The sequence below is a fragment of the Oncorhynchus gorbuscha genome, linkage group LG07 (genome assembly GCF_021184085.1).
Source record: "Oncorhynchus gorbuscha isolate QuinsamMale2020 ecotype Even-year linkage group LG07, OgorEven_v1.0, whole genome shotgun sequence".
Taxonomy (NCBI): Eukaryota; Metazoa; Chordata; class Actinopteri; order Salmoniformes; family Salmonidae; genus Oncorhynchus; species Oncorhynchus gorbuscha.
This window is the reverse complement of record NC_060179.1, coordinates 48,426,865-48,453,454: the sequence shown is the minus strand read 5'-3', so window position 1 is coordinate 48,453,454 and position 26,590 is coordinate 48,426,865. Positions and strand designations below refer to the sequence as shown.

The 26,590-nt window shown below is 44.3% G+C and overlaps 2 protein-coding genes across 6 annotated transcripts in view; one reads left to right on the top strand and one right to left on the bottom strand.

Moving 5' to 3' along the window:
- LOC124039944 (nebulin-related anchoring protein) overlaps positions 1-12,062 on the bottom strand; it is a 107,449-nt gene extending 95,387 nt beyond the window's left edge. For all 4 annotated transcript variants that reach the window (XM_046356525.1, XM_046356526.1, XM_046356527.1 and 1 more), the window contains exons 1-3: positions 11,838-12,062; positions 11,296-11,390; positions 10,237-10,318 (exon numbers count right to left, since the gene is read on the bottom strand). In XM_046356525.1, coding sequence (XP_046212481.1) covers positions 10,237-10,318; positions 11,296-11,390; positions 11,838-11,903 — 243 coding nt within the window. In that variant the 5' untranslated portion in view covers positions 11,904-12,062. The remainder of the gene's footprint in view (positions 1-10,236; positions 10,319-11,295; positions 11,391-11,837) is intronic.
- Positions 12,063-16,475: 4,413 nt separating this feature from the next.
- casp7 (caspase 7, apoptosis-related cysteine peptidase) overlaps positions 16,476-26,590 on the top strand; it is a 37,015-nt gene continuing 26,900 nt past the window's right edge. The window contains exon 1 of one of the 2 annotated variants that reach the window (XM_046356520.1): positions 16,476-16,590. The gene's annotated coding sequence lies outside the window, so the exon portion shown is untranslated. Of the gene's footprint in view, positions 16,591-24,990; positions 25,292-26,590 lie in introns of those variants that run through there. The other variant, XM_046356519.1, reaches the window with a different exon arrangement.

Here is a 26,590-nt window from a genome sequence, read left to right as displayed (position 1 = left end):
TAACTGGATTATTGACCCCTGCCTGCCCTGAGACTGCCTGGCGTTCTGGACCCTTTGCACCCTCTCTGGATTACTGACCCCTAGCCTGCCTTTGACCTGTCTTTTGCCTGCCCCCGTTTTAGAAATAAACTTTTGTTTCTTTGACACTGTCTGCATCTGGGTCACACCTGAAACGTGATACAATGGATAATCATGAATCAATCATTAATAATTATCAGTAAGAAAGATGCACAAAGATCATACCACCACCCCCACTTCAATAAACTGAAGTAATACATGTATTAATAAAATACAAAATAGAAAAATAACAAAATATTAAGGAGCAACAATGAAATAACAGTAGCAAGGCTATATACAGGGGGTACCAGTACAGAGTCAATGTGCAGGGGCACCGGTTAGTCGAGGTAATTGAGCTAATATGTAGGTAGAGGTGAAGTGACTATGCATAGATAATAAACAGAGAGTAACAAAAACGTAAAAATATATGCGTGCTGCAAATAGTTCCGGAAGCCATTTGATTAGCTGTGGCTTGGGGGTAGAAGCTGTTAAGAAGCTATTTGATTGGCTGTGGCTTGGGGATAGAAGCTGTTAAGAAGCCTGGTACACTCTGGTACTGCTTGCCATACAGTAGAAGAGAGAACAGTCTATGACTAGGGTGGCTGGAGTCTTTGTGTCATGTTTTGTCATTGATTATCATGTCTTGTCTCTGTGCTTCCCTTCTATTCGTTTCCCTCTGCTGGTCTTATTAGGTTCTTTCTCTCTTTCTATCCCTCTCTCCCCCTCCCTCTCTCCCTCTCTCGCTCTCTCTCTCTATCGTTCCGTTCCTGCTCCCAGCTGTTCCTCATTCTCCTAACTACCTCATTTACTCTTTTCACACCTGTCCCCTATTTTGCCCTCTGATTAGAGTCACTATTTCTCCCTCTGTTTTCCGCTTCTGTCCTTGTCGGATCCTTGCTTGATGTTCGCTGTTCTGTGTCCTTGTTCCGTCCTGTCATGTTTTACCTTCTTCAGATGCTGCGTGTGAGCAGGTGTCAAAGTCAGCTACGGCCGGTGCCTTCCCGTAGCGACCTGCAGTCTGTGGTCGCGTCTCCAGTCATTCCTCTCTACTGACGAGTGGATTTCAGTTTTTCTGTTTTTGCATTAGGATTATCGCTTTTGTTTAAGACGTGAATAAAGACTCTGTTTCCGTTAAGTCGCTTTTGGGTCCTCATTCACCAGCATAACAGAAGGATCCGACCAAGAATGGACCCAGCGACTACGGATTCTCGCAACACTGCCGTCGAGATCCAGGGAGCAATGCTCGGCAGACACGAGCAGGAATTGTCTGCTGCTCGTCATGCCGTTGAGACCCTGGCCGCTCAGGTTTCCGACCTCTCAGGACAGTTTCAGAGTCTTCGTCTCGTGCCACCAGCTACTTCCTGGTCTTCAGAGTCTCCGGAACCTAGGGTTAATAACCCACCATGTTACTCTGGGCAGTCCATTGAGTGCCGCTCCTTTCTCACCCAGTGTGATATTGTGTTCTCTCTCCAACCCAACACATACTCAAGAGAGAGAGCTCGGATTGCTTACGTCATTTCACTCCTTACTGGTCGGGCTCGGGAGTGGGGCACAGCTATCTGGGAGGCAAGAGCTGAGTGTTCTAACAATTATCTGAACTTTAAAGAGGAGATGATACGGGTTTTTGATCGTTCAGTTTTTGGTAAGGAGGCTACTAGGGCCCTGGCTTCCCTATGTCAAGGTGATCGATCCATAACGGATTACTCTATAGAGTTTCGCACTCTTGCTGCCTCCAGTGACTGGAACGAGCCGGCGTTGCTCGCTCGTTTTCTGGAGGGACTCCACGCTGAGGTTAAAGATGAGATTCTCTCCCGGGAGGTTCCTTCCAGCGTGGACTCTTTGATTGCACTCGCCATCCGCATAGAACGACGGGTAGATCTTCGTCACCGAGCTCGTGGAAGAGAGCTCGCGTTAACGGTGTTCCCCCTCTCCGCATCTCAACCATCTCCTCCCTCCGGCTCAGTGACTGAGCCCATGCAGCTGGGAGGTATTCGCATCTCGACTAAGGAGAGGGAACGGAGGATCACCAACCGCCTTTGCCTCTATTGCGGTTCTGCTGGTCATTTTGTCATTTCATGTCCAGTAAAAGCCAGAGCTCATCAGTAAGCGGAGGGCTACTGGTGAGCGCTACTACTCAGGTCTCTCCATCAAGATCCTGTACTACCTTGTCGGTCCATCTACGCTGGACCGGTTCGGCTGCTTCCTGCAGTGCCTTGATTGACTCTGGGGCTGAGGGTTGTTTTATGGACGAAGCATGGGCTCGGAAACATGACATTCCTCTCAGACAGTTAGGGAAGCCCACGCCCATGTTCGCCTTAGATGGTAGTCTTCTCCCCAGTATCAGATGTGAGACACTACCTTTAACCCTCACAGTATCTGGTAACCACAGTGAGACCATTTCCTTTTTGATTTTTCGTTCACCTTTTACACCTGTTGTTTTGGGTCATCCCTGGCTAGTATGTCATAATCCTTCTATTAATTGGTCTAGTAATTCTATCCTATCCTGGAACGTTTCTTGTTATGTGAAGTGTTTAATGTCTGCTATCCCTCCTGTTTCTTCTGTCCCCTCTTCTCAGGAGGAACCTGGTGATTTGACAGGAGTGCCGGAGGAATATCATGATCTGCGCACGGTCTTCAGTCGGTCCAGAGCCAACTCCCTTCCTCCTCACCGGTCGTATGATTGTTGTATTGATCTCCTTCCGGGGACCACTCCCCCTCGGGGTAGACTATACTCTCTGTCGGTTCCCGAACGTAAGGCTCTCGAGGATTATTTGTCTGTTTCTCTCGACGCAGGTACCGTGGTGCCTTCTTCCTCTCCCGCCGGAGCGGGGGGTTTTTTTGTTAAGAAGAAGGACGGTACTCTGCGCCCCTGCGTGGATTATCGAGGGCTGAATGACATAACGGTTAAGAATCGTTATCCGCTTCCCCTTATGTCGTCAGCCTTCGAAATTCTGCAGGGAGCCAGGTTCTTTACTAAGTTGGACCTTCGTAACGCTTACCATCTCGTGCGCATCAGAGAGGGGGACGAGTGGAAAACGGCGTTTAACACTCCGTTAGGGCATTTTGAATACCGGGTTCTGCCGTTCGGTCTCGCTAATGCTCCAGCTGTCTTTCAGGCATTAGTTAATGATGTACTGAGAGACATGCTGAACATCTTTGTTTTCGTCTACCTTGACGATATCCTGATTTTTTCACCGTCACTCGAGATTCATGTTCAGCACGTTCGACGTGTACTCCAGCGCCTTTTAGAGAATTGTCTCTACGTGAAGGCTGAGAAGTGCGCCTTTCATGTCTCCTCTGTCACATTTCTCGGTTCTGTTATTTCCGCTGAAGGCATTCAGATGGATCCCGCTAAGGTCCAGGCTGTCAGTGATTGGCCCGTTCCAAAGTCACGTGTCGAGTTGCAGCGCTTTCTAGGTTTCGCTAATTTCTATCGGCGTTTCATTCGTAATTTCGGTCAAGTTGCTGCCCCTCTCACAGCTCTTACTTCTGTCAAGACGTGCTTTAAGTGGTCCGGTTCCGCCCAGGTAGGTTTTGATATCCTCAAGAAGCGTTTTACATCCGCTCCTATCCTTGTTACTCCTGACGTCACTAAACAATTCATTGTCGAGGTTGACGCTTCAGAGGTGGGCGTGGGAGCCATTCTATCCCAGCGCTTCCATTCTGACGAAAAGGTCCATCCTTGCGCTTATTTTTCTCATCGCCTGTCGCCATCGGAACGCAACTATGATGTGGGTAACCGCGAACTGCTCGCCATCCGCTTAGCCCTAGGCGAATGGCGACAGTGGTTGGAGGGGGTGACCGTTCCTTTTGTCGTTTGGACTGACCATAAGAACCTTGAGTACATCCGTTCTGCTAAACTACTTAATGCACGTCAAGCTCGTTGGGCGTTGTTTTTCGCTCGTTTCGAGTTCGTGATTTCTTATCGCCCGGGTAATAAGAACACCAAGCCTGATGCCTTATCCCGTCTCTTTAGTTCTTCTGTGGCTTCTACCGACCCCGAGGGGATTCTCCCTGAAGGGCGTGTTGTCGGGTTGACTGTCTGGGGAATTGAGAGACAGGTAAAGCAAGCACTCACTCACACTGCGTCGCCGCTCGCTTGTCCTAGTAACCTTCTTTTCGTTCCTGTCTCTACTCGTCTGGCTGTTCTTCAGTGGGCTCACTCTGCCAAGTTAGCTGGCCACCCCGGCGTTCGGGGCACGCTTGCTTCTATTCGCCAGCGGTTTTGGTGGCCTACTCAGGAGCGTGACACGCGCCGTTTCGTGGCTGCTTGTTCGGACTGCGCGCAGACTAAGTCAGGTAACTCTCCTCCTGCCGGTCGTCTCAGACCGCTTCCCATTCCTTCTCGACCATGGTCTCACATCGCCTTAGACTTTATTACCGGTCTGCCTTCGTCTGCGGGGAAGACTGTGATTCTTACGGTTGTCGATAGGTTCTCTAAGGCGGCACATTTCATTCCCCTCGCTAAGCTTCCTTCCGCTAAGGAGACGGCACAAATCATCATTGAGAATGTGTTCAGAATTCATGGCCTCCCGTTAGACGCCGTTTCAGACAGAGGTCCGCAATTCACGTCACAGTTTTGGAGGGAGTTCTGTCGTTTGATTGGTGTTTCCGTCAGTCTCTCTTCCGGTTTTCATCCCCAGTCTAACGGTCAAGCAGAAAGGGCCAATCAGACGATTGGTCGCATATTACGTAGCCTTTCTTTTAGAAACCCTGCATCTTGGGCAGAACAGCTCCCCTGGGCAGAATACGCTCACAACTCGCTTCCTTCGTCTGCTACCGGGCTATCTCCGTTTCAGAGTAGTCTTGGGTACCAGCCTCCTCTGTTCTCGTCCCAGCTCGCCGAGTCCAGCGTTCCCTCCGCTCAGGCTTTTGTCCAACGTTGTGAGCGCACCTGGAGGAGGGTCAGGTCTGCACTTTGCCGTTACAGGGCGCAGACTGTGAGAGCCGCCAATAAACGTAGGATTAAGAGTCCTAGGTATTGTCGCGGTCAGAGAGTGTGGCTTTCCACTCGTAACCTTCCCCTTACGACAGCTTCTCGCAAGTTGACTCCGCGGTTCATTGGTCCATTCCGTGTCTCTCAGGTCGTCAATCCTGTCGCTGTGCGACTGCTTCTTCCGCGACATCTTCGTCGCGTCCACCCTGTCTTCCATGTCTCCTGTGTCAAGCCTTTTCTTCGCGCCCCCGTTCGTCTTCCCTCCCCACCCCCGTCCTTGTCGAGGGCGCACCTATTTACAAGGTACGGAAGATCATAGACATGCGTTCTCGGGGACGTGGTCACCAGTACTTAGTGGATTGGGAGGGTTACGGTCCTGAGGAGAGGAGTTGGGTTCCATCTCGGGACGTGCTGGACCGTTCGTTGATTGATGATTTCCTCCGTTGCCGCCAGGGTTCCTCCTCGAGTGCGCCAGGAGGCGCTCGGTGAGTGGGGGGGTACTGTCATGTTTTGTCATTGATTATCATGTCTTGTCTCTGTGCTTCCCTTCTATTCGTTTCCCTCTGCTGGTCTTATTAGGTTCTTTCTCTCTTTCTATCCCTCTCTCCCCCTCCCTCTCTCCCTCTCTCGCTCTCTCTCTCTATCGTTCCGTTCCTGCTCCCAGCTGTTCCTCATTCTCCTAACTACCTCATTTACTCTTTTCAGACCTGTCCCCTATTTTGCCCTCTGATTAGAGTCACTATTTCTCCCTCTGTTTTCCGCTTCTGTCCTTGTCGGATCCTTGCTTGATGTTCGCTGTTCTGTGTCCTTGTTCCGTCCTGTCGTGTTTTACCTTCTTCAGATGCTGCGTTTGAGCAGGTGTCAAAGTCAGCTACGGCCGGTGCCTTCCCGTAGCGACCTGCAGTCTGTGGTCGCGTCTTCAGTCATTCCTCTCTACTGACGAGTGGATTTCAGTTTTTCTGTTTTTGCATTAGGATTATCACTTTTGTTTAAGACGTGAATAAAGACTCTGTTTCCGTTAAGTCGCTTTTGGGTCCTCATTCACCAGCATAACACTTTGGCTATTTTTAGGGCCTTCCTCTGACACCGACTGGTATAGAGGTCCTGGATGGTAGGAAGCTTGGCCCCAGTGATGAACTACCCTCTGTACTGCCTTGCGGTTGGAGGCCGAGAAGTTGCCATACCAGGTGGTGATGCAACCAGTACACTCTCGATGGTGCAGCTGTAGAATTTTTTGAGGATTTGAGGACCTATGCTAAATCTTTTCAATCTTTTCAGTCTCCTGAGCTTTGTCATGCCCTCTTCAAGACTTGTCTTGTTGTGTTTAGACCATGTTAGTTTGTTGGTGATGTGGACACCGAGGAACTTGACGCTCTCAACCGGCTCCACTACAGCCCCGCCCGTTGATGAGAATGGGGGCGTGTTCGGCCCTCCTTTTACTGTAGTCCATGATTATCTCCTTTGTCTTGATCACGTTGAGGGAGAGGTTGTTTTCCTGGCAACACACTGCCAGGTCTCTGACTCCGCCCTATAGGCTGTCTCATTGTTGCCGGTGATCCAGCCTACCACTGTTGTGTCATCCAGTTGCAGAGGGAGTTGTTTAGTCCCAGGGTTCTAAGCTAAGTGATGAGCTTTGAGGGCACTATGGTGTTGATCGCTGAGCTGTTGTCAATGAACAGTATTCTCACGTAGGTGTTCCTTTTGTCCATTTTCAGATATGACACATTTCTAATTTTGTCATAAAGTCTTTTCATTTCAAGGTAGTGTACGGTTAGCTAGCTAGCCAACGTTAGCTGGCTGGCTCGCTAGCTAACGTAATGTGTATGATCTCATTATTTGTATCTCAGAGCCATTTGCTTGACCAGTTATAGCCTAATGTTAGCTAGCTAACATTGAACCTGGTTGGTTAGCTACCTGCAGATTCATGCAGTGTCGTAGCGTCATGAGTTGGGATTATGGTTCATTGTTTACTTAGCTAGCTACATGTCTTAACAAAAGACTCTCATCTGAGTGTGCCAGAGCGCAGAATAACTGGTGGTTTTACGAAAGCTCAACACCTGTTGATTATGGCCAGTGACAGTAAAATTCTGCAAAAAAATCATAATTGTTGCCAGTAGCACAGTTCCAGTCACCAATGCTCTGGATAACATGAAAACAACCTAACCAGCTCTGCTAGGTCAAGTAAAATTGTCAGATTGGGATTTGTGTCTGGAAGTAGCTAGCAAGCTAGTCAATGTTAACCAGTAAGCTTGGGTGCTTGACTGCTGTAATGAGGTCAGGACGTTCTGATCAACCCTACTCATCGACCAGAGCGTCCAGTGTGTGCTCTGAACACTCCGAGAGTGAAACACTCTGAATTTACAAACAGACAACCTGCGAGCACAGTTTCAGATCGACCCTTAAAGAGATGGGTGGGGCTAAAGCTTAAGAGTGTGTGAACGATGCTGAATGGGTGTAGACAAAAAGGGTGCTCCAATAGTAGTACCAAAACATTCAAGGCCATTTTCTCAAAAGTGAGTTTACAAGTTTATCAACTTTCAAAGCAAAATTACTTTCCCATTGTTCCTCAACTGTAGTGTATGATATACAGTTTTGTAGCTCTCTCTACTTTTATCCAATGTAAAAAACACAATTTCAAATTTGCTACATAAGACCGATTTGAGCCGGTAGGTCACATTTAACTCAATGGCAGCACCTGGTCGCTGGACCAGACAGGACTGGCAAAAAGTGCTATTCACTGACGAGTCGCGGTTTTGTCTCACCAGGGGTGATCGTCGGATTTGCTTTTATTGTCAAAGGAATGAGTGTTACACCGAGGCCTGTTCTCTGGAGCGGGTTCGATTTGCAGGTGGAGGGTCCGTCATGGTCTGGGGCGGTGTGTCACAGCATCATCGGACTGAGCTTGTTGTCATTGCAGGCAATCTCAACGCTGTGCATTATAGGGAAGACATCCTCCTTCCTCATGTGGTACCCTTCCTGCAGGCTCATTCTGACATGACCCTCCAGCATGACAATGCCACCAGCCATACTGCTCGTTCTGTTCATGATTTCCTGCAAGACAGGGATGTCCGTGTTCAGCCATGTCCAGCGAAGAGCCCGGATCTCAATCCCATTGAGCACGTCTGGGACCTGTTGGATCAGAGGGTGAGGGCTAGGGTCATTCCCCCCAAAAATGTCAGGGAACTTTCAGTTGCCTTGGTGGAAGAGTGGGGTAACATCTCACAGCAGGAACTGGCAAATCTGGTGCAGTCCATGGGGAGGACATGCACTGCAGTACTTAATTCAGCTGGTGGCCACACCAGATACTGACTGTTACTTTTGATTTTAACCCCCCTCCCTTTGTTCAGGAACACATTATTCCATTTCTGTTAGTGACTGTGTCTGTGGAACTCGTTCAGTTTATGACTCAGTTGTTGAATCTTGTCATGTTCATACAAATATTTACACATGTTAAGTTTGCTCAAAATAAACGCAGTTGACAGTGAGAGGACTTTTCTTTTTTTGTAGAGTTTATTTTACTCAATGTAGTCTTGCTAGCAGGAATGTTAGCCATGGCAATATTCTATGACTAACAAAGGCAAAAAAAGCTGAAGGGAGACTGAGTGCCAGACAGACATTCAGACCAAACATGCAGACAGACAGGGACAGGTGGAGTGCTGGGGGGGTGGAGAGGAGGCGAGGAGAGGCTGTTTTCCTGAAGGTATAATTTTAACCTCCTGAAACATAAACTAGGGCAGCAAGGGGTGCCGTGTCTCTGTCACAGCCACAGAAATAGATAGTCATGCACACCATTCCAAACCTATGCTGTCAACATGGGCCCAAAGCTCTCCGAAATCAAATCAAATCAAAGTTTATTTCTCACGTGCGCAGAATACAACAGGTAGACCTTACAGTGAAATGCTTACTTTGTTCAGGGACACATTCCATTTCTGTTAGTCACTGTGTCTGTGGAACTTGTTCAGTTTATGTCTTACGACTCTCTTTCTTTCATAAAGAGGGGAAAACTGCATTTCTCGTTGACAAGCATAATAAATGTACAGTTTATTTGCCTATATCATGTTGGCTCCATGTGAACACACTATTTGCAGCCTCCACACTTTGAAAGTTCCACAGCAGGTAAAATACAGTGGCTCCATGTGAACACACTATTTGCAGCCTCCACAATTTTTGAAAGTTCCACAGCAGGTAAAATACAGTGGCTCCATGTGAACACACTATTTGCAGCCTCCACACTTTGAAAGTTCCACAGCAGGTAAAATACAGTGGCTCCATGTGAACACACTATTTGTAGCCTCCACACTTTGAAAGTTCCACAGCAGGTGAAATACAGTGGCTCCATGTGAACACACTATTTGCAGCCTCCACACTTTGAAAGTTCCACAGCAGGTAAAATGCAGTGGCTACATGTCGCTCTTTTTAGTAACTGGTTCTTATATTCTGGAACAAAAAGACCAGTATAAAGGAGAAACCCCTTCTGTTTAGAACTGCATAATGCAGGTTAACGTTCTCAATTCTATCAAAACGACTGTTTAGGATCATTGAGCCCTACTAAATAAATCAAATACAGGGATACCAGTAGGTCAAAAACATATTTCTTCCTTCACTGCAAGAATACAGGTTACAATGTATCAACTATTAAAAAAACACAACAAAAATAAACTAATCTGCATACTGCTGTCTCTGGTTTCGGTCAAGTATAGGAATACAAAACATTGAAATTAGCTTCATTACTGGACAGCAGTTTTTTCAAAATTACAACAAGCCATCAATGTGACATCCTTTACCCATCCATTACATTACCCAACCAAAATCCTCCATGGTGTCTATTTATGTCTTATCTATGTATCAACTCGTGAGCCGTAACAATCAGAATGACTACCATTATTCACAATGCCACATGCTGTGTGTACACCAGTGTACTCATGTAGTCATACTTCCACAATACCATGCGCGATGACTACAGTGAATGACTAACTCATGTGAAATGTGCGGTGAGAGTCATTGAGTCATTTCAAGCCCAGCACACCTAAGTTCCACTGTCAATTGAGTGGAGGAGGGGGAGCTGTTTCAAACCGCTATTCTAGAATAATGACACGCACATGTCAAGTTCAATAGCCATGTTGAAGTAGAATACAAGGTCCTGCATGCGAAGTCTAAAAAAACAACTTCTTGATTCCTGATACATCTAGAACCAGTAACTGGGACTTTTGCTGCATGTTGGTGTGACATCATTGCTGACTCACCTTACTGCTGGCAATGGCTTGCTTCTTGGCATTGATGGGGGTCTCATAGACACTGGTGAACATATTGTTTCTTGGATTGTGTCTGAGGGATTAGAGGTGAGAGGTCATCATCAACCCATTTTAAGAATCTCACTTTTGGTTTAGTCCATACTCGTAGCCATTTACAAATACAACTCCAGTGACATGGGACTAGAACGCTAAAGATGCTGAATGGGTCATTCAACAAAATTACTGCCTTTTGCATACTCGTGCACCAATATTGCATTTTAAAAGCCTGTCACATTAAATGAAGTGCCCTTTAAAATAGATCACATGGAGAATTCAACAAATCCAATTTTTTATATGAATAAAGAATTGTGGCACAAGATTAACCACAAGATTTCTCAACATCATTGTAAAGCCCTAGTTATTTTTGTTGTTTTGAGCAAGTCATTTCTGAAGATGATTATTTATTTCATGTGATTAGTGATTCACATATGTCTGTCCCCCATTTTAAGGTCCACCCTGGTACGTGAACTGCACTCTTATTTTAATATGGTGAAACTAATCCTATTAAAATATTTTTTCAAAGGATGCATTGAATAAATAGTCAAATCATAATGTAAAAGCAGGTGAGCTGGTTCTATACTTTTTGGGCATTTACTGGTGTTTTGTGGTGGAAAACTGAGTAGTTCAAGCATATGTCAACCCTTTTACCCATAGAGAGACAGGCCAAATTTTTGATTATATAAAGTTGAACATGTGCTCTTTATGACAGAATGTTGAATTCAAACGTTTTCTTTTTTGGTGGAATGACTCAAATGACAACAATCATAGTACTTTAAAGTACTATCATCCAAACAGCTTCCTCATTTCATTCAGTGCCTAATTTCCCCATTCATTTGGGATTGAGGCAAAGGGCTTTATCTACACCGATGGCGAGGGATGTGGACTCATAGACCACTGTTGAGGTCTGAAAACGCGTAACAAACTTTGATTTTGGAGGGAACTATCCCTATAAATCCCCTAAACAGTGAAAGAAACCTCCGTAAAAAAGTGAAATAACACCTTTCTACTTACACAGAGCAGTATGGCCGCTTCTTGTGGCTAACAAAGTTCTTGGCTGTGAGCACCATTTTACAGACGTCACAGTGAAAGCATGCTTTGTGCCAGTTCTGAGAAAAGGGGAAAAAACACAAGTGTGTTACACACATAAAATCCTGGGTTCTGATCTAGGAATTATGACTCCAATCTAAATTATTGTAAAGAAACACAGTGAAGAGTGCTTTGAATTGACCTAAATGGATGTCTGACATCATAGACCAAGAGAATGCGATTTTAAACATATACTTGCTCACAATGCAAACCATGCCACTTTGACAGTATGAACTATGAAGGAGCAATAGCAGTCAGATGATGAATATGTTAAATTCATTCTTTGCCTTAAACCTTTTAGAAGGCGAAATCAGGGCCACAGAGTGATTCTTGGTAGTCTTAAACCAGTCTAGTTTGAAACAAAATTATACACCTCACACACATGGTTATGGGAAGACAACAAAACCATGTCAGATATAGAGTTGAAATCCAACTAGAGGTAAAGTATGGGAGTAACTCTGTCTTACCTGATCAATACAATTGATCTTCTCCGCTGGGTACACCACAAACCCACACCTGGCGCAGGACTGCATCTTCGTAACCTTTCTTCTTACCCAAAGTACTCAGGGAAAAAACTAAAAGGTAGCTTGAGTGAAGTGAATATTAGCCCCAAGAGAGAGCAAAAGCCCAGGCAGCAGTAAAGAGAGGCAGGATCTCCTAGACAGTCTCTGGTTGTAGTGCCTCTGGCAATGATAAACTTAGCTCTCGATTGTGACAGACAGATCAACCCTGTCTGTTACAAGACACCAGGACCCAGGAGGACCCACCCCCTTTTAAATGTATTTTTTATTTAACCTTCATTTAATCAGGGAGTCATGCTGGGACCACAGTCTCTTTCGCAGATGAGCCCTGCATGAATACATCAAAAAACAACAATTACACTATACTGTATATACAGTATCTATATACACATCAATTACACAATACATGAAAAGCAGACACAAAACACAAAAAGCAGTAACAGTAAAAAGGCCCTCAAACATCCGCTTGAATTTCCCTAGAGGCACCAACTCCACCAACTTTAAACTAAAAGCACATTTACCTAACTCGGTGAAGATTGGAAGGATCTCCATGGTTAGCCATGCCCGAGTCCGGGCCTGGAGCACCCCCCTCTCCATATCGATGAGACCGCAGTGGCGAAGGTGGAAAGCTTCCTCGGCGTGCACATCACTGACAAACTGAAATGGTCCACCCACACAGACAGTGTGGTGAATAAGGCACAACAGCGGCTCTTCAACCTCAGTAGGCTGAAGAAATTTGGCTCAGCACCTAAAAACCTCACAAATTTTTAAAGATGCGCAATTGAGAGCATCCTGTTGGGCTGTATCACCGATGTCATAGGACGGCCCAAAAAATCATCAAGGACAACAACCACCCGATCCACTGCCTGTTCACCCCGCTATCATCCAGAAGCCTAGGTCAGTTCAGGTGCATCAAAGCTGGGACAGAGAGACTGAAACAGCTTCTATCTCAAGGCCATCAGACTGTTAAAAGCCATCATTAGCACCTTAGAGGCTGCTGCCCTATATACATAAACTTGAAATCACTGGCCACTTTAATAATTGGAACACTAGTCACTTTAATAATTATGTATGTACTGTATTCTACTGTATTTTAGTCTATGCCGCTCTGACTTTGCTCATCTAAATATGTACAGTATATATACAAAAATAAGACTCAAACATATCAAAAAGAAGTAACAAAGACCAATAGAAACAAATTGTAGTATATAAATACTAATAAAAAAGAGAATTTAATTACTACACGATTACCCGAAAAACACACAAATAAATTGCACAAATCCTATATCACACAAATACACAAATAACACACTTGTAAAGAAGAGAACTTGATTATTGCACTATTGCACGCAAACTCAATTTCACAACTAATTGCATTACTAATTGCATTAGCACTGTACAAAGTTAGAGGTGCGCTATTTGATAGATTCCCCCGCTCCCCCTACCTCGGGCTTCCAGTGGTCCTTCTGTAGCTCAGTTGGTAGAGCATGGCGCTTGTAACGCCAGGGTAGTGGGTTCGATCCCCGGGACCACCCATACGTAGAATGTATGCACACATGACTGTAAGTCGCTTTGGATAAAAGCGTCTGCTAAATGGCATATATTATTATTATTATATATAACCTACCCCGCTTCCTCCCCATCTCGTACTTCTGAGTGGGAGACCTTCCCAGGCAGTAGCCTGCCTGGCTCACAAATTAGAATCAGGGCATCCACTCCGACAAGGTTAATTGACCCACAGTCCCACATGGTAAAATGATATCATTGACGTGACGTGCAAATGAATGATAGAAAACCAAGCGCAACCGATTGTCACCATTCAGAATATATTGTTATTTATTTATTTGTATTTAAAATAATAAATATTGTGTGGCGCCCCATGCCGCCCCTGGCAAGATGCCGCCCTGGGCAGCTGCCCATGTCGCCTATGCCTAAATCCGCCACAGGCTACCAATGATGTCCTCAAACACTACAGCTTGAGAGGGAGGAAGGAGAAGCGGTCCTTCCAGGACCTGGTGATTTACAGGTTAATAACCAGTAGGTTCAATACTAACCTACACTGACTGTACAAAACATTAAGAACATCTTCCTAATATTGAACAGCCTCAATTCGCCGGGGCATGGACTCTACAAAGTGTCAAAAGCTTTCCACAGGAATGCTGGTCAATGTTGACTCCAATGCTTCCCCCAGTTGTGTCCAGTTGGCTGGAAGTCCTTTGGGTGGTGGACTATTCTTGATACACACTGGAAACTGTTGAGCGTGAAAACCACAGTAGCGTTGCAGTTCTTGACACAAACCGGTGCGCCTGGCACCTACTACCATTCACCCTCTGAATGGCACACATACACAATCCATGTGTCAATTATCTCAAGTCTTAAACATCCTCCTTTAACCCATACTCCCCTTCATCTACACTGATTGAAGTGGATTTAACAAGTGACATCAATAAAGGATCAAAGCTTTCACCTGGATTCAGCTGGTCAGTCTATGTCATGGAAAGAGCATTGTTTTGTATACTCAATGTATGTCCGTCTAGGGTTCCGGCAACTTAAAATCCCTGGTATTCCTGAAATCCCGGTTGGAGTATTCCCAGAATCAGAAGGGAATAAGCAGGAAGTCGGTAATCCTCCAACCAGGATTTCTGGGAAACCAGGGAATTTATTTAAAGTTTTTGGCAACCCTGTCTGTCTGAATCTTTAGTACCTGTTTTTTGTAACTTTGCCCATGTCATAGCCATGCTGAAATCTCATGTTATCGTGACCTATTGCTTTTCTTAAATGATAGGCTACATCACTATATCTTTTCTGTTGCATTTCTCTCATTTGTTCCTACAATCCTGTCTCTAACTCCCCTTCTGTATGGTGTTACTATAGGAGCATGCCAACTTAACTTTCAAAAAGTTAAGAATACTGAAGTTGTGGAGGTCATTGGAGCCCTACTGAAGAAATGGAGGGAAGAAACAGAAACAGGTTCATTTTCACATTACAGAACAGGAACTGAGCCAAGCTAAGCTGTACTGGGCTAGCGTAGTTGCACATTGAACACAGTTGCAACATCATTCCTAGGGTTCTAATTAGCCACTTGATACGTGGGTTACTGATAGACTGTCTTTGACACACCTCTCCATCTCCTTCATGTCTCCTCCATGCATCAAATTAGATTTACCTTTCCTCCTTATTTCTTTAGAGTTTAAGACTCTGGGGATGGGGGTGCTAAGCTGACATATGTTTTCAAATGATCATACTATGGATTATTTAGCTATTTGATTTAGAATTGATAAAAAAATATTATTTTAAAATATTTGATAAAATATTGATTTTGGCCTTTTGTATGGGTTTTAGTAGTAACGCACTGAATAACACATTAATGGCAAAAAAGACAGTAAAATATTTTTTTCATAAGAAACAAGGTTTTGAAGTGTTTGTCTTTAAATCTAGGAGATACATAATTATATATATTTTTTACACATATTTAACCCCTTGTTTTGGGCAGGCACAAAACTACTTTCGTACTTCCATTCATTTTTAAAAACCGGTACCGGTTACCTTCAGACGGGTCCCATGACACTTGTGGGGGTTTTAGAGTAAAATGCAGAACATCATCATGTTCGTTTCCCCTTTCCAATTCGTTTGTAGCCCAAACGGTTCGGATGCTACCAAACAGAAGGTGCAGGATACCGACTTCAGACAAGTCTCCTCATACTTGTGAGGGTCGTAGAGCAAAACAGAAAACATCTCTAACTTAAACTGACTGACCGACTTTGAAGGGGATTTTTTGTTATGTTACTTAGATTGAGGCACCGGTGTGTCAATTGACTCTGGGGGGTTAATCTGCTGGTCTAGCAAATAGTTTAAATTGTTCAGATAAAACTTAAGGATCAGCACTCACTTGATATAATTTACAGTTAAAGCTTGGTGTTTCTTTTTTAAAATTCATAATTGCAATATGTCTTAATACACCACTTGAGTATGTTTCATATTGCGCCTTCCTCAGAGCATGTCCAGTTCTTACATTTGCTTCCTGGCCCCAACATGTTGATGGTTAGTAAGGGCTATTGGTTTGGTTGAGAGGCAGGCATCAATGTTCCTGAGCAGCCCGAATAGATCCCTCTTCCTGTAGAAAGGTCATATTCCCCTTGTGCATTTCCTTTCTTTTGTACACTGCTCCAATGAGTGACCATCTTCACAGATCAAACTACATACATGGGGTGTATATTCAGTTCGCGTTAGGAGAGTTTGACTTATGGGTTCTACAAGAGGCATGAGTCTACTGGTGGAATCAAGGGCTCTGACAGATACATGGTTGAGCACAAATATTTCTGGGGGTCTGAGGCCTTATTGAGAAATGGCCAGAGGACTAGGAGAGTCAGGGGGTCTGGAGGAGGATTAATATTGTCCTTGGTCCTTCTGTGTGTATATCCTATTCTTAGCCTGCACCAGTGCTTAGTTTGTAAATCGGGAGGTGACGGCACAAAAAGTGAGCACGAGAGCTCCGCCTCTGTGCTTTCTTTTCGAGGAAGCTCAGCCCGGCAGAGCGAAACTATGACATGGGGGACCAGGAGCTGTTGTCTGTCATCAAGGCTTTGAAGGCGTGGAGACATTTGCTTGAGGGGGCTAAACACCCTTTTCTCATCTGGACTGACCACAGTAATCTGGAATACATCCGGGCGGTGAGGAGACTGAACCCTCGCCAGGCAAGGTTTGCCATGTTTTTCACCCATTTTGTTTTCACCCTCTCTTACAGACCAGGTTCCCAGAACGTGAAGGCAGACGCACTGTCCCGGCTGTATGACACTGTTGTGTCTTTGGCTATGCCGGATTAAGAGATATGACATGCTATTCTATAAAATAATTTCTCTGTAATTAATATTACCTGATTGAGCTAATCATGTAAATTTAAGGGTATGGTTCTGGTGCCTTGGCATCAGAGTCAGATCGAGGCTCTTGCGGTGGACGACTGGTTCAGGCGCGTGGAGGAGACCTGGGACGCTGCTCGTGTTCACCTTCAGTGGGACGTGGTGCGCCAGAAAACCAACACAGACCGCTCTCGAACCGAAACTTTCCCCTTCGCCTGCCCTGCCGAAAGCTGGGGCCGTGGTTTGTGGGGCCATTTAAAGACCTGAGGAGACTGAACGAGGTTAGTTACAGGTTACAACCTTCAGTACCTCGTGGAGTGGGAGGAGATATGCTGGGTTCCGGTGGAGGACGTGTTGGACCTTTCAATGCTGCGGGAGTTCCCCCGTCTCCGTCCGGATCGCCCTGCATCTCGCCCTTCGGGTCATCCCAGAGGCCGGTGTTGGGGGGGGTGTCACGACTTCTACCGAAGTCGGTTCCTCTCCTTGTTCGGCCAGCGTTTGGCGGTCGAAGTCACCGGTCTTCTAGCCATCGCCGATCCACCTTTCATTTTCCATTTGTTTTGTCTTGTTTTCCCATACACCTGGTTTACATTTCCCTCATTACTTGTTGTGTATTTAACACTCTGTTCCCCCCATGTCTGTGTGTGAAATTGTTTGTTGTAAGTGCTTGTGCACATTTTTGACTGGTGCGCGACGGGTTTTGTACCCATATTTTGTAGTTCTGGATGCCATTGGGTTTGATAATTAAACTGCTCCGGTTATTACCCAGTTCTGTGCTCCTGCGTCTGTCTTCCCTGCCACCAGTTATGCAGCCCTTACAGTGTGGCATGGAATTAGAGTTTGGGTTTTGTTTCAGTGTTAGCCATTGAGCAATTTGTGTTAGTGAGAGCTATCATGTCATCTCAAGTCGCTCCTCTACTCACTGCTTTTAAACATTGAGGGCATGTATTTCTAGATATTTGATGTCCAGTTCAAGCTGTGTACTTTCCTTCTGTTTGTTTTCTCTCTCATTCCTTCAACACAAGTTTCTCTTCAAGAGTGTGTACAGAAATAGTTGCCATCCCTTCCTTAGTCATTGTGAGTGCAGAGGCTTTTGATGATGCAGGATAAAGGCTTCCCCTCCTTGATCCTTTGATTGCAGAATTTGAGGCACTGCTATCACAACCAATGTCACTGCTATACAGAAAGTAATCATCCTCAGGGTGCTTTCTGTGCAGTGCAGTTTTCACGGCCACATATTGGCAAAATGGCTCTTACAAAGTACACCAACAGCCAGTGACAATAATTTGTCCCAGGTGGTGACCATCTTTCCCAGTCAGGGTTCTGCCGAGGTCTTGCTCCCAGTCTGCTTCCTGACCAATACAGAATTCTCTCTCTCATCACCTTTGTGTATGTGACATGATTTGTGTTATGTCCTGATTCTCTAAATCAGAGGTTCAGCTCGAGACCCAAATTAGGAATTAACTGTCCAACAACCCAAACTAAGAAGAAATAGTATATGTGATTATCAATGTGACCCACCTCTCACATAACCAGGGCCTACTTTGGGTCCTGACCCATAGTTTGAGAAACCCTGCTCTACCTCCCGAAGTGTTCACCAAAGGTTACCCTCATTTAAGCATTGGATTGAGTCATGTTTTATTTCTCTATTCTGGTTTGGATTTTGGGAAGGACACTATCCTTAAAAACCCTAATATTAGTATTTAACTAATTAGGAACTCTTTGTTTAACAGGTTGCAGAGGAGGTGGTGGAAGAGTGAGCCCTTGAGTCCCCTGTACCATAGACAGTGTTCAGATGAGACAACATCCTGTGTGTGTGTGTGTGTGTGTGTGTGTGTGTGTGTGTGTGTGTGTGTGTGTGTGTGTGTGTGTGTGTGTGTGTGTGTGTGTGTGTGTGTGTGTGTGTGTGTGTGTGTGTGTGTGTGTGTGTGTGTGTGTGTGTGTGTGTGTGTGTGTGTGTGCTAATCAGATGGCAGATTCCTGAATTGTTAACTAAAATTGTAAGTGTTAAAACTTCTTATGGATCCCTTCGCGTGCCAATCCCTTTAGCGGGATCGATTTGACAACTACCAGTGAAATTGCAGCGCTCCAAATTCAAAAACAGAAACACTCATAATAAGAATTCAAATAGCATACAAGTGTTATACATCGGTTTAAAGATGAACTTCTTGTTAATCCAGCCACAGTGTCAGATTTCAAAAAGGCTTTACGGTGAAAGCAGAGCATGCGATTATCTGAGGACAGCGCCCAGCATACCAACACATGACAATCAGATTTCAACCAGGCAGGTGCTACACAAAACTCAGAAATAACGATATAATTCATGCCTTACCTTTATAGATATTCTTCTGTTGGCACTCCAAAATGTCCCATAAACATCACAAAAGGTAATTTTGTTCAATAATTTGCTTCTTTATATCCCCAAAATGTCCATTTATTTGTCACGTTTGATTCAGAAATACACCGGTTCCAACTCGCCCAACATGCCTACAAAGTATCTAATAAGTTACCTGTAAACTTTGTCCAAACATTTCAAAGAACGTTCCTAATCCAAATTGATGTATCCTAAAACGTAAATAATCGATCAAATTTAAGACAGGAAATACTGTGCTCAGCTTGCACCAAAACATTAGAGTGCATCTGGAGTGACACATGAAAATAACACATGAAGAGAACCAGGACAACTTCCGGCGCCGACAGAGATGGCCGCCTCGCTTCGCTTTCCTAGGAAACTATGCAGTTTTTTGTTTTTTTTACGTGTTATTTCTTACATCAGTACCCCAGATCATCTTAGGTTTCATTACATACAGTCGAGAAGAACTACTGAATATAAGATCAGCGTCAACTCACCATCAGTACGACCAAGAATATGTTTTCCGCGACGCGGATCCTGTGTTCTGCCTTACAAACAGGTCAACGGAATTGATTCCATGCAGCGACCTCCCAAAAAAATGACTTCGTAAAAGAGGGAAACGTAGCGGTCTTCTGGTCAGACTCCGGACACGGGCACATCGCGCACCCCTCCCTAGCATTCTTCTTGCCAATGTCCAGTCTCTTGACAACAAGGTTGATGAAATCCGAGCAAGGGTAGCATTCCAGAGGGACATCAGAGACTGTAACGTTCTCTGCTTCACGGAAACATGGCTCACTGGGAAGACGCTATCCGGGGCGGTGCAGCCAACGGGTTTCTCCACGCATCGCGCCGACAGAAACAAACATCTTTCTGGTAAGAAGAGTGGCGGGGGCGTATGCCTCATGACTAACGAGACATGGTGTGATGAAAGAAACATACAGGAACTCAAATCCTTCTGTTCACCTGATTTAGAATTCCTCACAATCAAATGTAGACCGCATTATCTACCAAAATAATTCTCTTCAATTATAATCACAGCCGTATATACCCCCCCCCCCAAGCAGACACATCGATGGCTCTGAACGAACTTTATTGAACTCTTTGCAAACTGGAAACCATTTATCCGGAGGCTGCATTCATTGTAACTGGGGATTTTAACAAAGCTAATCTGAAAACAAGACTCCCTAAAATTTTATCAGCATATCGATTGCGCAACCAGGGGTGGTAAAACCTTGGATCATTGTTACTCTAACTTCCGCGACGCATATAAGGCCCTGCCCCGCCCCCCTTTCGGAAAAGCTGACCACGACTCCATTTCGTTGATCCCTGCCTACAGACAGAAACTTAAACAAGAGGCTCCCACGCTGAGGTCTGTCCAACGCTGGTCCGACCAAGCTGACTCCACACTCCAAGACTGCTTCCATCACGTGGACTGGGACATGTTTCGTATTGTGTCAGATAAAAATATTGACGAATACGCTGATTCGGTGTGCGAGTTCATTAGAACGTGCGTTGAAGAGGTCGTTCCCATAGCAACGATAAAAACATTCCCTAACCAGAAACCGTGGATTGATGGCAGCATTCGCGTGAAACTGAAAGCGCGAACGACTGCTTTTAATCAGGGCAAGGTGTCTGGTAACATGACCGAATACAAACAGTGCAGCTATTCCCTCCGCAAGGCTATTAAACAAGCTAAGCGTCAGTACAGAGACAAAGTAGAATCTTAATTCAACGGCTCAGACACAAGAGGCATGTGGCAGGGTCTACAGTCAATCACGGACTACAAGAAGAAACCCAGCCCAGTCACGGACCAGGATGTCTTGCTCCCAGGCAGACTAAATAACTTTTTTGCCCACTTTGAGGACAATACAGTGCCACTGACATGGCCTGCAACGAAAACATGCGGTCTCTCCTTCACTGCAGCCGAGGTGAGTAAGACATTTAAACGTGTTAACCCTCGCAAGGCTGCAGGCCCAGACGGCATCCCCAGCCTCATCCTCAGAGCATGCGCAGACCAGCTGGCCGGTGTGTTTACGGACATATTCAATCAATCCCTATACCAGTCTGCTGTTCCCACATGCTTCAAGAGGGCCACCATTGTTCCTGTTCCCAAGAAAGCTAAGGTAACTGAGCTAAACGACTACCGCTCCGTAGCATTCACTTCCGTCATCATGAAGTGCTTTGAGAGACTAGTCAAGGACCATATCACCTCCACCCTACCTGACACCCTAGACCCACTCCAATTTGCTTACCGCCCAAATAGGTCCACAGATGATGCAATCTCAACCACACTGCACACAGCCCTAACCCACCTGGACAAGAGGAATACCTATGTGTGAATGCTGTTCATCGACTACAGCTCGGCATTCAACACCATAGTACCCTCCAAGCTCGTCATCAAGCTCGAGACCCTGGGTCTCGACCCCGCCCTGTGCAACTGGGTACTGGACATCCTGACGGGCCGCCCCCAGGTGGTGAGTGTAGGCAACAACATCTCCACCCCGCTGATCCTCAACACGGGGGCCCCACAAGGGTGCGTTCTGAGCCCTCTCCTGTACTCCCTGTTCACCCACGACTGCGTGGCCACGCACGCCTCCAACTCAATCATCAAGTTTGCGGACGACACAACAGTGGTAGGCTTGATTACCAACAACGACGAGATGGCCTACAGGGAGGAGGTGAGGGCCCTCGGAGTGTGCTGTCAGGAAAATAACCTCACACTCAACGTCAACAAAACTAAGGAGATGATTGTGGACTTCAGGAAACAGCAGAGGGAACACCCCCCTATCCACATCGATGGAACAGTAGTGGAGAGGGTAGCAAGTTTTAAGTTCCTCGGCATACACATCACAGACAAACTGAATTGGTCCACTCACACTGACAGCGTCGTGAAGAAGGCGCAACTTATTTACATATCAATTTGCTAAAATTTCTAAAAACCTGTTTTTGCTTTGTCATTATGGGGAATTGTGTGTGGAATGTGAGAAAAAAAAGATTTAATCAATTTTAGAATAAGCCTGTAATGTAACAAAATGTGGAAAAAGTGAAGGAGTCTGAATACTTTCCTAATGTACTGTATTTAACAAATGAATGATGGGTTATGCATAATACGTTTTCTAACTTATAGCCTCTGTCTCTTGCTCAATATGCATGCACCTGTGCTCTGCTAGCCTCTTCTAAAAAAAACGGTCCTTGGACTACAATAGCTCGCAGGACATTTTTTCCAATAGGTATTCGAAGAGGGATGCAAGCTATTTTTTTGCTGAGTGTTATATACAGCAGCCAATAGAGCTCAACGGTAGTTTGAAAGAAGAGCAATGCACAAAACGGTAGTTTGAAACAATACAATACACAAAACCTACTTTTGATCTGAAATCACAGATAAACCAAGTGAAAAGAGGTTTATTTTTGCCTCCATTTTTGCAAACGCACGATGTGCGTAATTCCAGTCATATAATAGAGTACAGTGCAGTAATACAGTCCACAGTCAAAAAGACTGGAGCTAGTTTAATGTATTTACCCAAGAACATATAGCTAGCTACATCTACGGGCTTTTATGTTTTTCTGTCGTGCAGTAGTCTATATCATATATGTATTGGATAATGGCACAATCATTTGGGTTTGGGCTCATTAAACGCAATTAAGGTATGACTCATCAGGCTCAGGTTGCATCAGGCTTGAATTTTCACTCACAACTCTAATCAAATCCAGACATAGGCCTATTAATATGCTTTATAATGCTTTTGAATGGCACTTCCGTTTTTGGCAGGAAATACCAGGTTACCCAGAAGAAAAGGGATTTATTCTCGGGATGGAACATTTGTAAAATACCAGGAAAATATTCAACCCTACTCAAGAGTGAATTTATAAAACACAACCTAAAAATAGGTTTTGAGTCCTACCTAAACTGTACATTCTAAAGATTGGAAAAGCAGTTTCTGACCCTTGTCCGGCACAAGGGACCCATAAAACCCGGTAATGGTTCCAATCGTTTTTCACCATAATTTTTTACATCTGGAATTTTCGAACTACTTCATATAAAGGTCTGTGTTTCATGTAAGTGTAAAGGTTTTGAAAACAAAGTCACTAAAAACAGACATCACTTTCTATTTTTTTTTAACCAATTTGTTTATGTATTTGTCTTAATTCATCTAAATTGTATATTTTACATGCGTTAGCATTAGTCCATCAGCCCAATAGATGGCGCTATTGCACTGTGGTAGTAGGAGAAACAGCAAGTTCTGGCCAAGCGCGCACCATTTTGCAGAATAAAGAAAGCTCCAGATCTTTGCTGACGTAAACTTGTGTGCGTTCCTTTTACTAATACAGGCCACTTCAGCTACAGACTGAGGCCGGTAACATAGGCTTAGCCTGGCGTGACGTTTTGATAACCGTGTAATTCTGTCTGGACAAGGTGAATATCAATATATTTGCCTAAATTTACGACAAAAAAATGCACAATTCTAATTTGCAACAGAAGCCCTCAGCAAGACTACAAAGTCCTTGCACGTTTATCTCTAGCAGACACTGTCAGCTACCGTTCACCAGTGCGATCCAGCCTTCTGTGTCCAATCCATTAACATTTTAAGTCCCCTTTCACTGTCTTAGCTAGTCACTGACTACACTTTAGCTAGTTAGTTAGCAGAGCAGTAGAAAAACATTATTCGGTTTTACTTAGCCTAGATAATATTGTTTGTCCAATATGTCGACTTTGGTGTCCATTTCAGACCTGGCATTTTTCAAGGATGAGCATAGAAGCATTAAAAGTGAGAAGTGTGGCGGAGTGCAGCTATAGTGAGGGGCAACTTAAGTGTGCCTTGAATTCTAAATAAATCACTGAGTGTCACCAGCAAATACTTTATACACAAACAAAAATGACACATTTTTGATTGATTTTAACTATCTTATTAAAACATCCATTGTGAATATCAACAAGTAACATTTTCCTGAATCATTATAATGCGATTCTTTTTTCCAGAGTGATTACAATTGCACTAGAATAGTTTTTTTTTTCATTTATATTTTTTGTATTGTAATGAAACAGGCAGGGAGCAGGTGTCGAACCCTCAACCTTCTAGCCCGAAGTCTGGCGCGCTGTCGACTGTTCCGCAAAAACATGCTCGAGCTGCAAGGTCAATCTCTGAGTTTATAAACCCAGGGTCGTTACAATATCTTTTAGTATTTTCTTGTTAATACCTGCGTTCTGTTTTGTATGATGTCGGAATGTAAGTTGTTGATCTGTATTATGAATAAAAAAAAAATATATATATTTAAATAATTCCATCCTCCCTCGCACGTGTACACTCCTCAGACGTCTTGATACGTTATCAGAAGTGTTCACTTAATTTGAGGGGATAGGGTATGTCTGGACCGTAAGCCCTATTTTAGCGATTGGCAACGCAGACGCCCTTTGTTAAAGCAAATAATTTAATAACATGTATGTTTACATTTATTTTGCAACGCTCGAATTGGCATATTAAGTCACAGCTTGCGACAAGATGTGTAGTTCTGTATGATAGCCACATTAGCAGCTAAGTAGTATTTCGTTTTGGGGGGGGGGGGGTAATTAGAGCCGAATATATAAATTACCTTGTCTGAGAGCAATTTACGCGGTTATCAACACGAAACGCATGTTGTAGTAATAACATTGGCACGAATGTAGGTTATGCCTTTATATTACCAGAAAATTAACAACTGAGGAAGAATGTTTCACTTGTCAAGCCTCGGCTTGGTCTGTATATCGCGTTGTTTCGCCCATGGCTTCAGAAACAGTACATGCCGCGTTCACCACAACTGTGAGAACTCGTAACTCGGAAATCTCTGACTACAGAACTCTCCGATTTAGAGAAATAGATTTGAACGGTCGTCCAACTCGGAATTGCAACTTGGCCTCTTTAAAAAAAATCATGGTGTAAAAAACTCGGGTCTCTTTCTAGAATTCCGACCTGAAGATCACGGACATCATTATTTGACCTCGTATTTTCCCCAGTTGTTTTGAACGCGGCATCAGTATGTTCAGAAACTCTATGCCGCTACTTTCACTTTCTTCCTGTGAGCTGAAGGTGAAGGTGCATCACCTTGACGAACACGAATTATTCTAGTTATGCTATATAGCGAACTAGCTATTATATTCTGCCCAGTTTTGACAGACACAAGGTATTTCCCTAGATGACAAACGGCTTAAAACAAAAGTAAGTCGTACTGTCTTGTTGATCATCTTGTTGTGGCACTAACTTTACTGCAATGCTAGCTAGCCAGCTTCCAAACTTCACTTCCGTCGGGGGCTCGTTCCTGAAAATGAATTACCTCTGGCTGGACAAAATATAGAGCATATATTTCTAGCTAGACAAATTGTGGTTGTGGTTTTGGTATGGGATTTGAAAACTTTGGACTTCAATCATTCTTCCAGACCAAAGGCCGGCTGATGGCGATATTGAGTCGTGTCAGTTTACCGTACCAATGCATTGTATGCAGCCGGCAATACATTGACATCCCTCGTTTCGTACATAAAACAACCCATTGAAGCTGCAAGGCTTCGAATTCCTCAACCTTATTGAATAGCGAGACTGTGGACAAAACGTGGAAAATATGCGTACGTTCTTTGTGAAACCATTTCTCACCACCATGCTAGAGTGGCTAGATGCTAATCCCGGATATTGTGTATCGCGTTCAGCCAAATCAGATTGTATAGCAGTCTGTTTTTTTTTCACTTAAGGTTAGGTCAAATCTAGTGCTGAGTGATTAACGTTAACGTGCTTTGAGGTCGGTTCGACTATTGAAAAATAATCACGGATTTTGGTTTCACTTTTTCTTTCTTAAACATGAATTGCATTATAAAGTGTTTTTTTTTTATGTAAATTCCAAAGCCCAAAATATTTAACTTACATTGAAAATATTCCATTGTCTCTGTCGGGTCCACATTGGGTAGACATCAATATAAAAATAGGGAATTACTATAAAATAGTACAATATTTCAGGTGTATATTAACTTAGTTTTTATATGGACTTTATTCATTTTAATTCCTTAAGTCATCATGGCGTCTCTGCTCAGGCAGTAGCAGCCCAACAGCCAGACACCTATGCTCCCCATACTGTACTCTTTAGTCATCCTCTTTAACTAGGCTAGCCTGCCTAAGCTTGCTGCAGAGCTGTCTGATAATCATTTTACTAGTTCTTCAAGTAGATAAGGCATACTTTACGAATTGTCTGTCCCTTTCTCTCATCATTGTGTTGTGTACATTCCTTTCATGTGATCTATGCGTTCTTATGCGTTCTGTGTGTAATTAGAATAGTAGGCATAAGTGTATCCATCTATGTTCGAGCCGGAAAAAAACTGGCGCAATGGATTATGGTCATTGTAGTTAATTGCCTCGTTTCTGCGGTGAACTAGGTTGAATATTTGCGAAAATGGTCCCAGATGGACTCAAACATACCTAGCTACAACCAGGTCTGCCATGAGAACAGCCTTATTTTCCTCTAATGAGATGCTG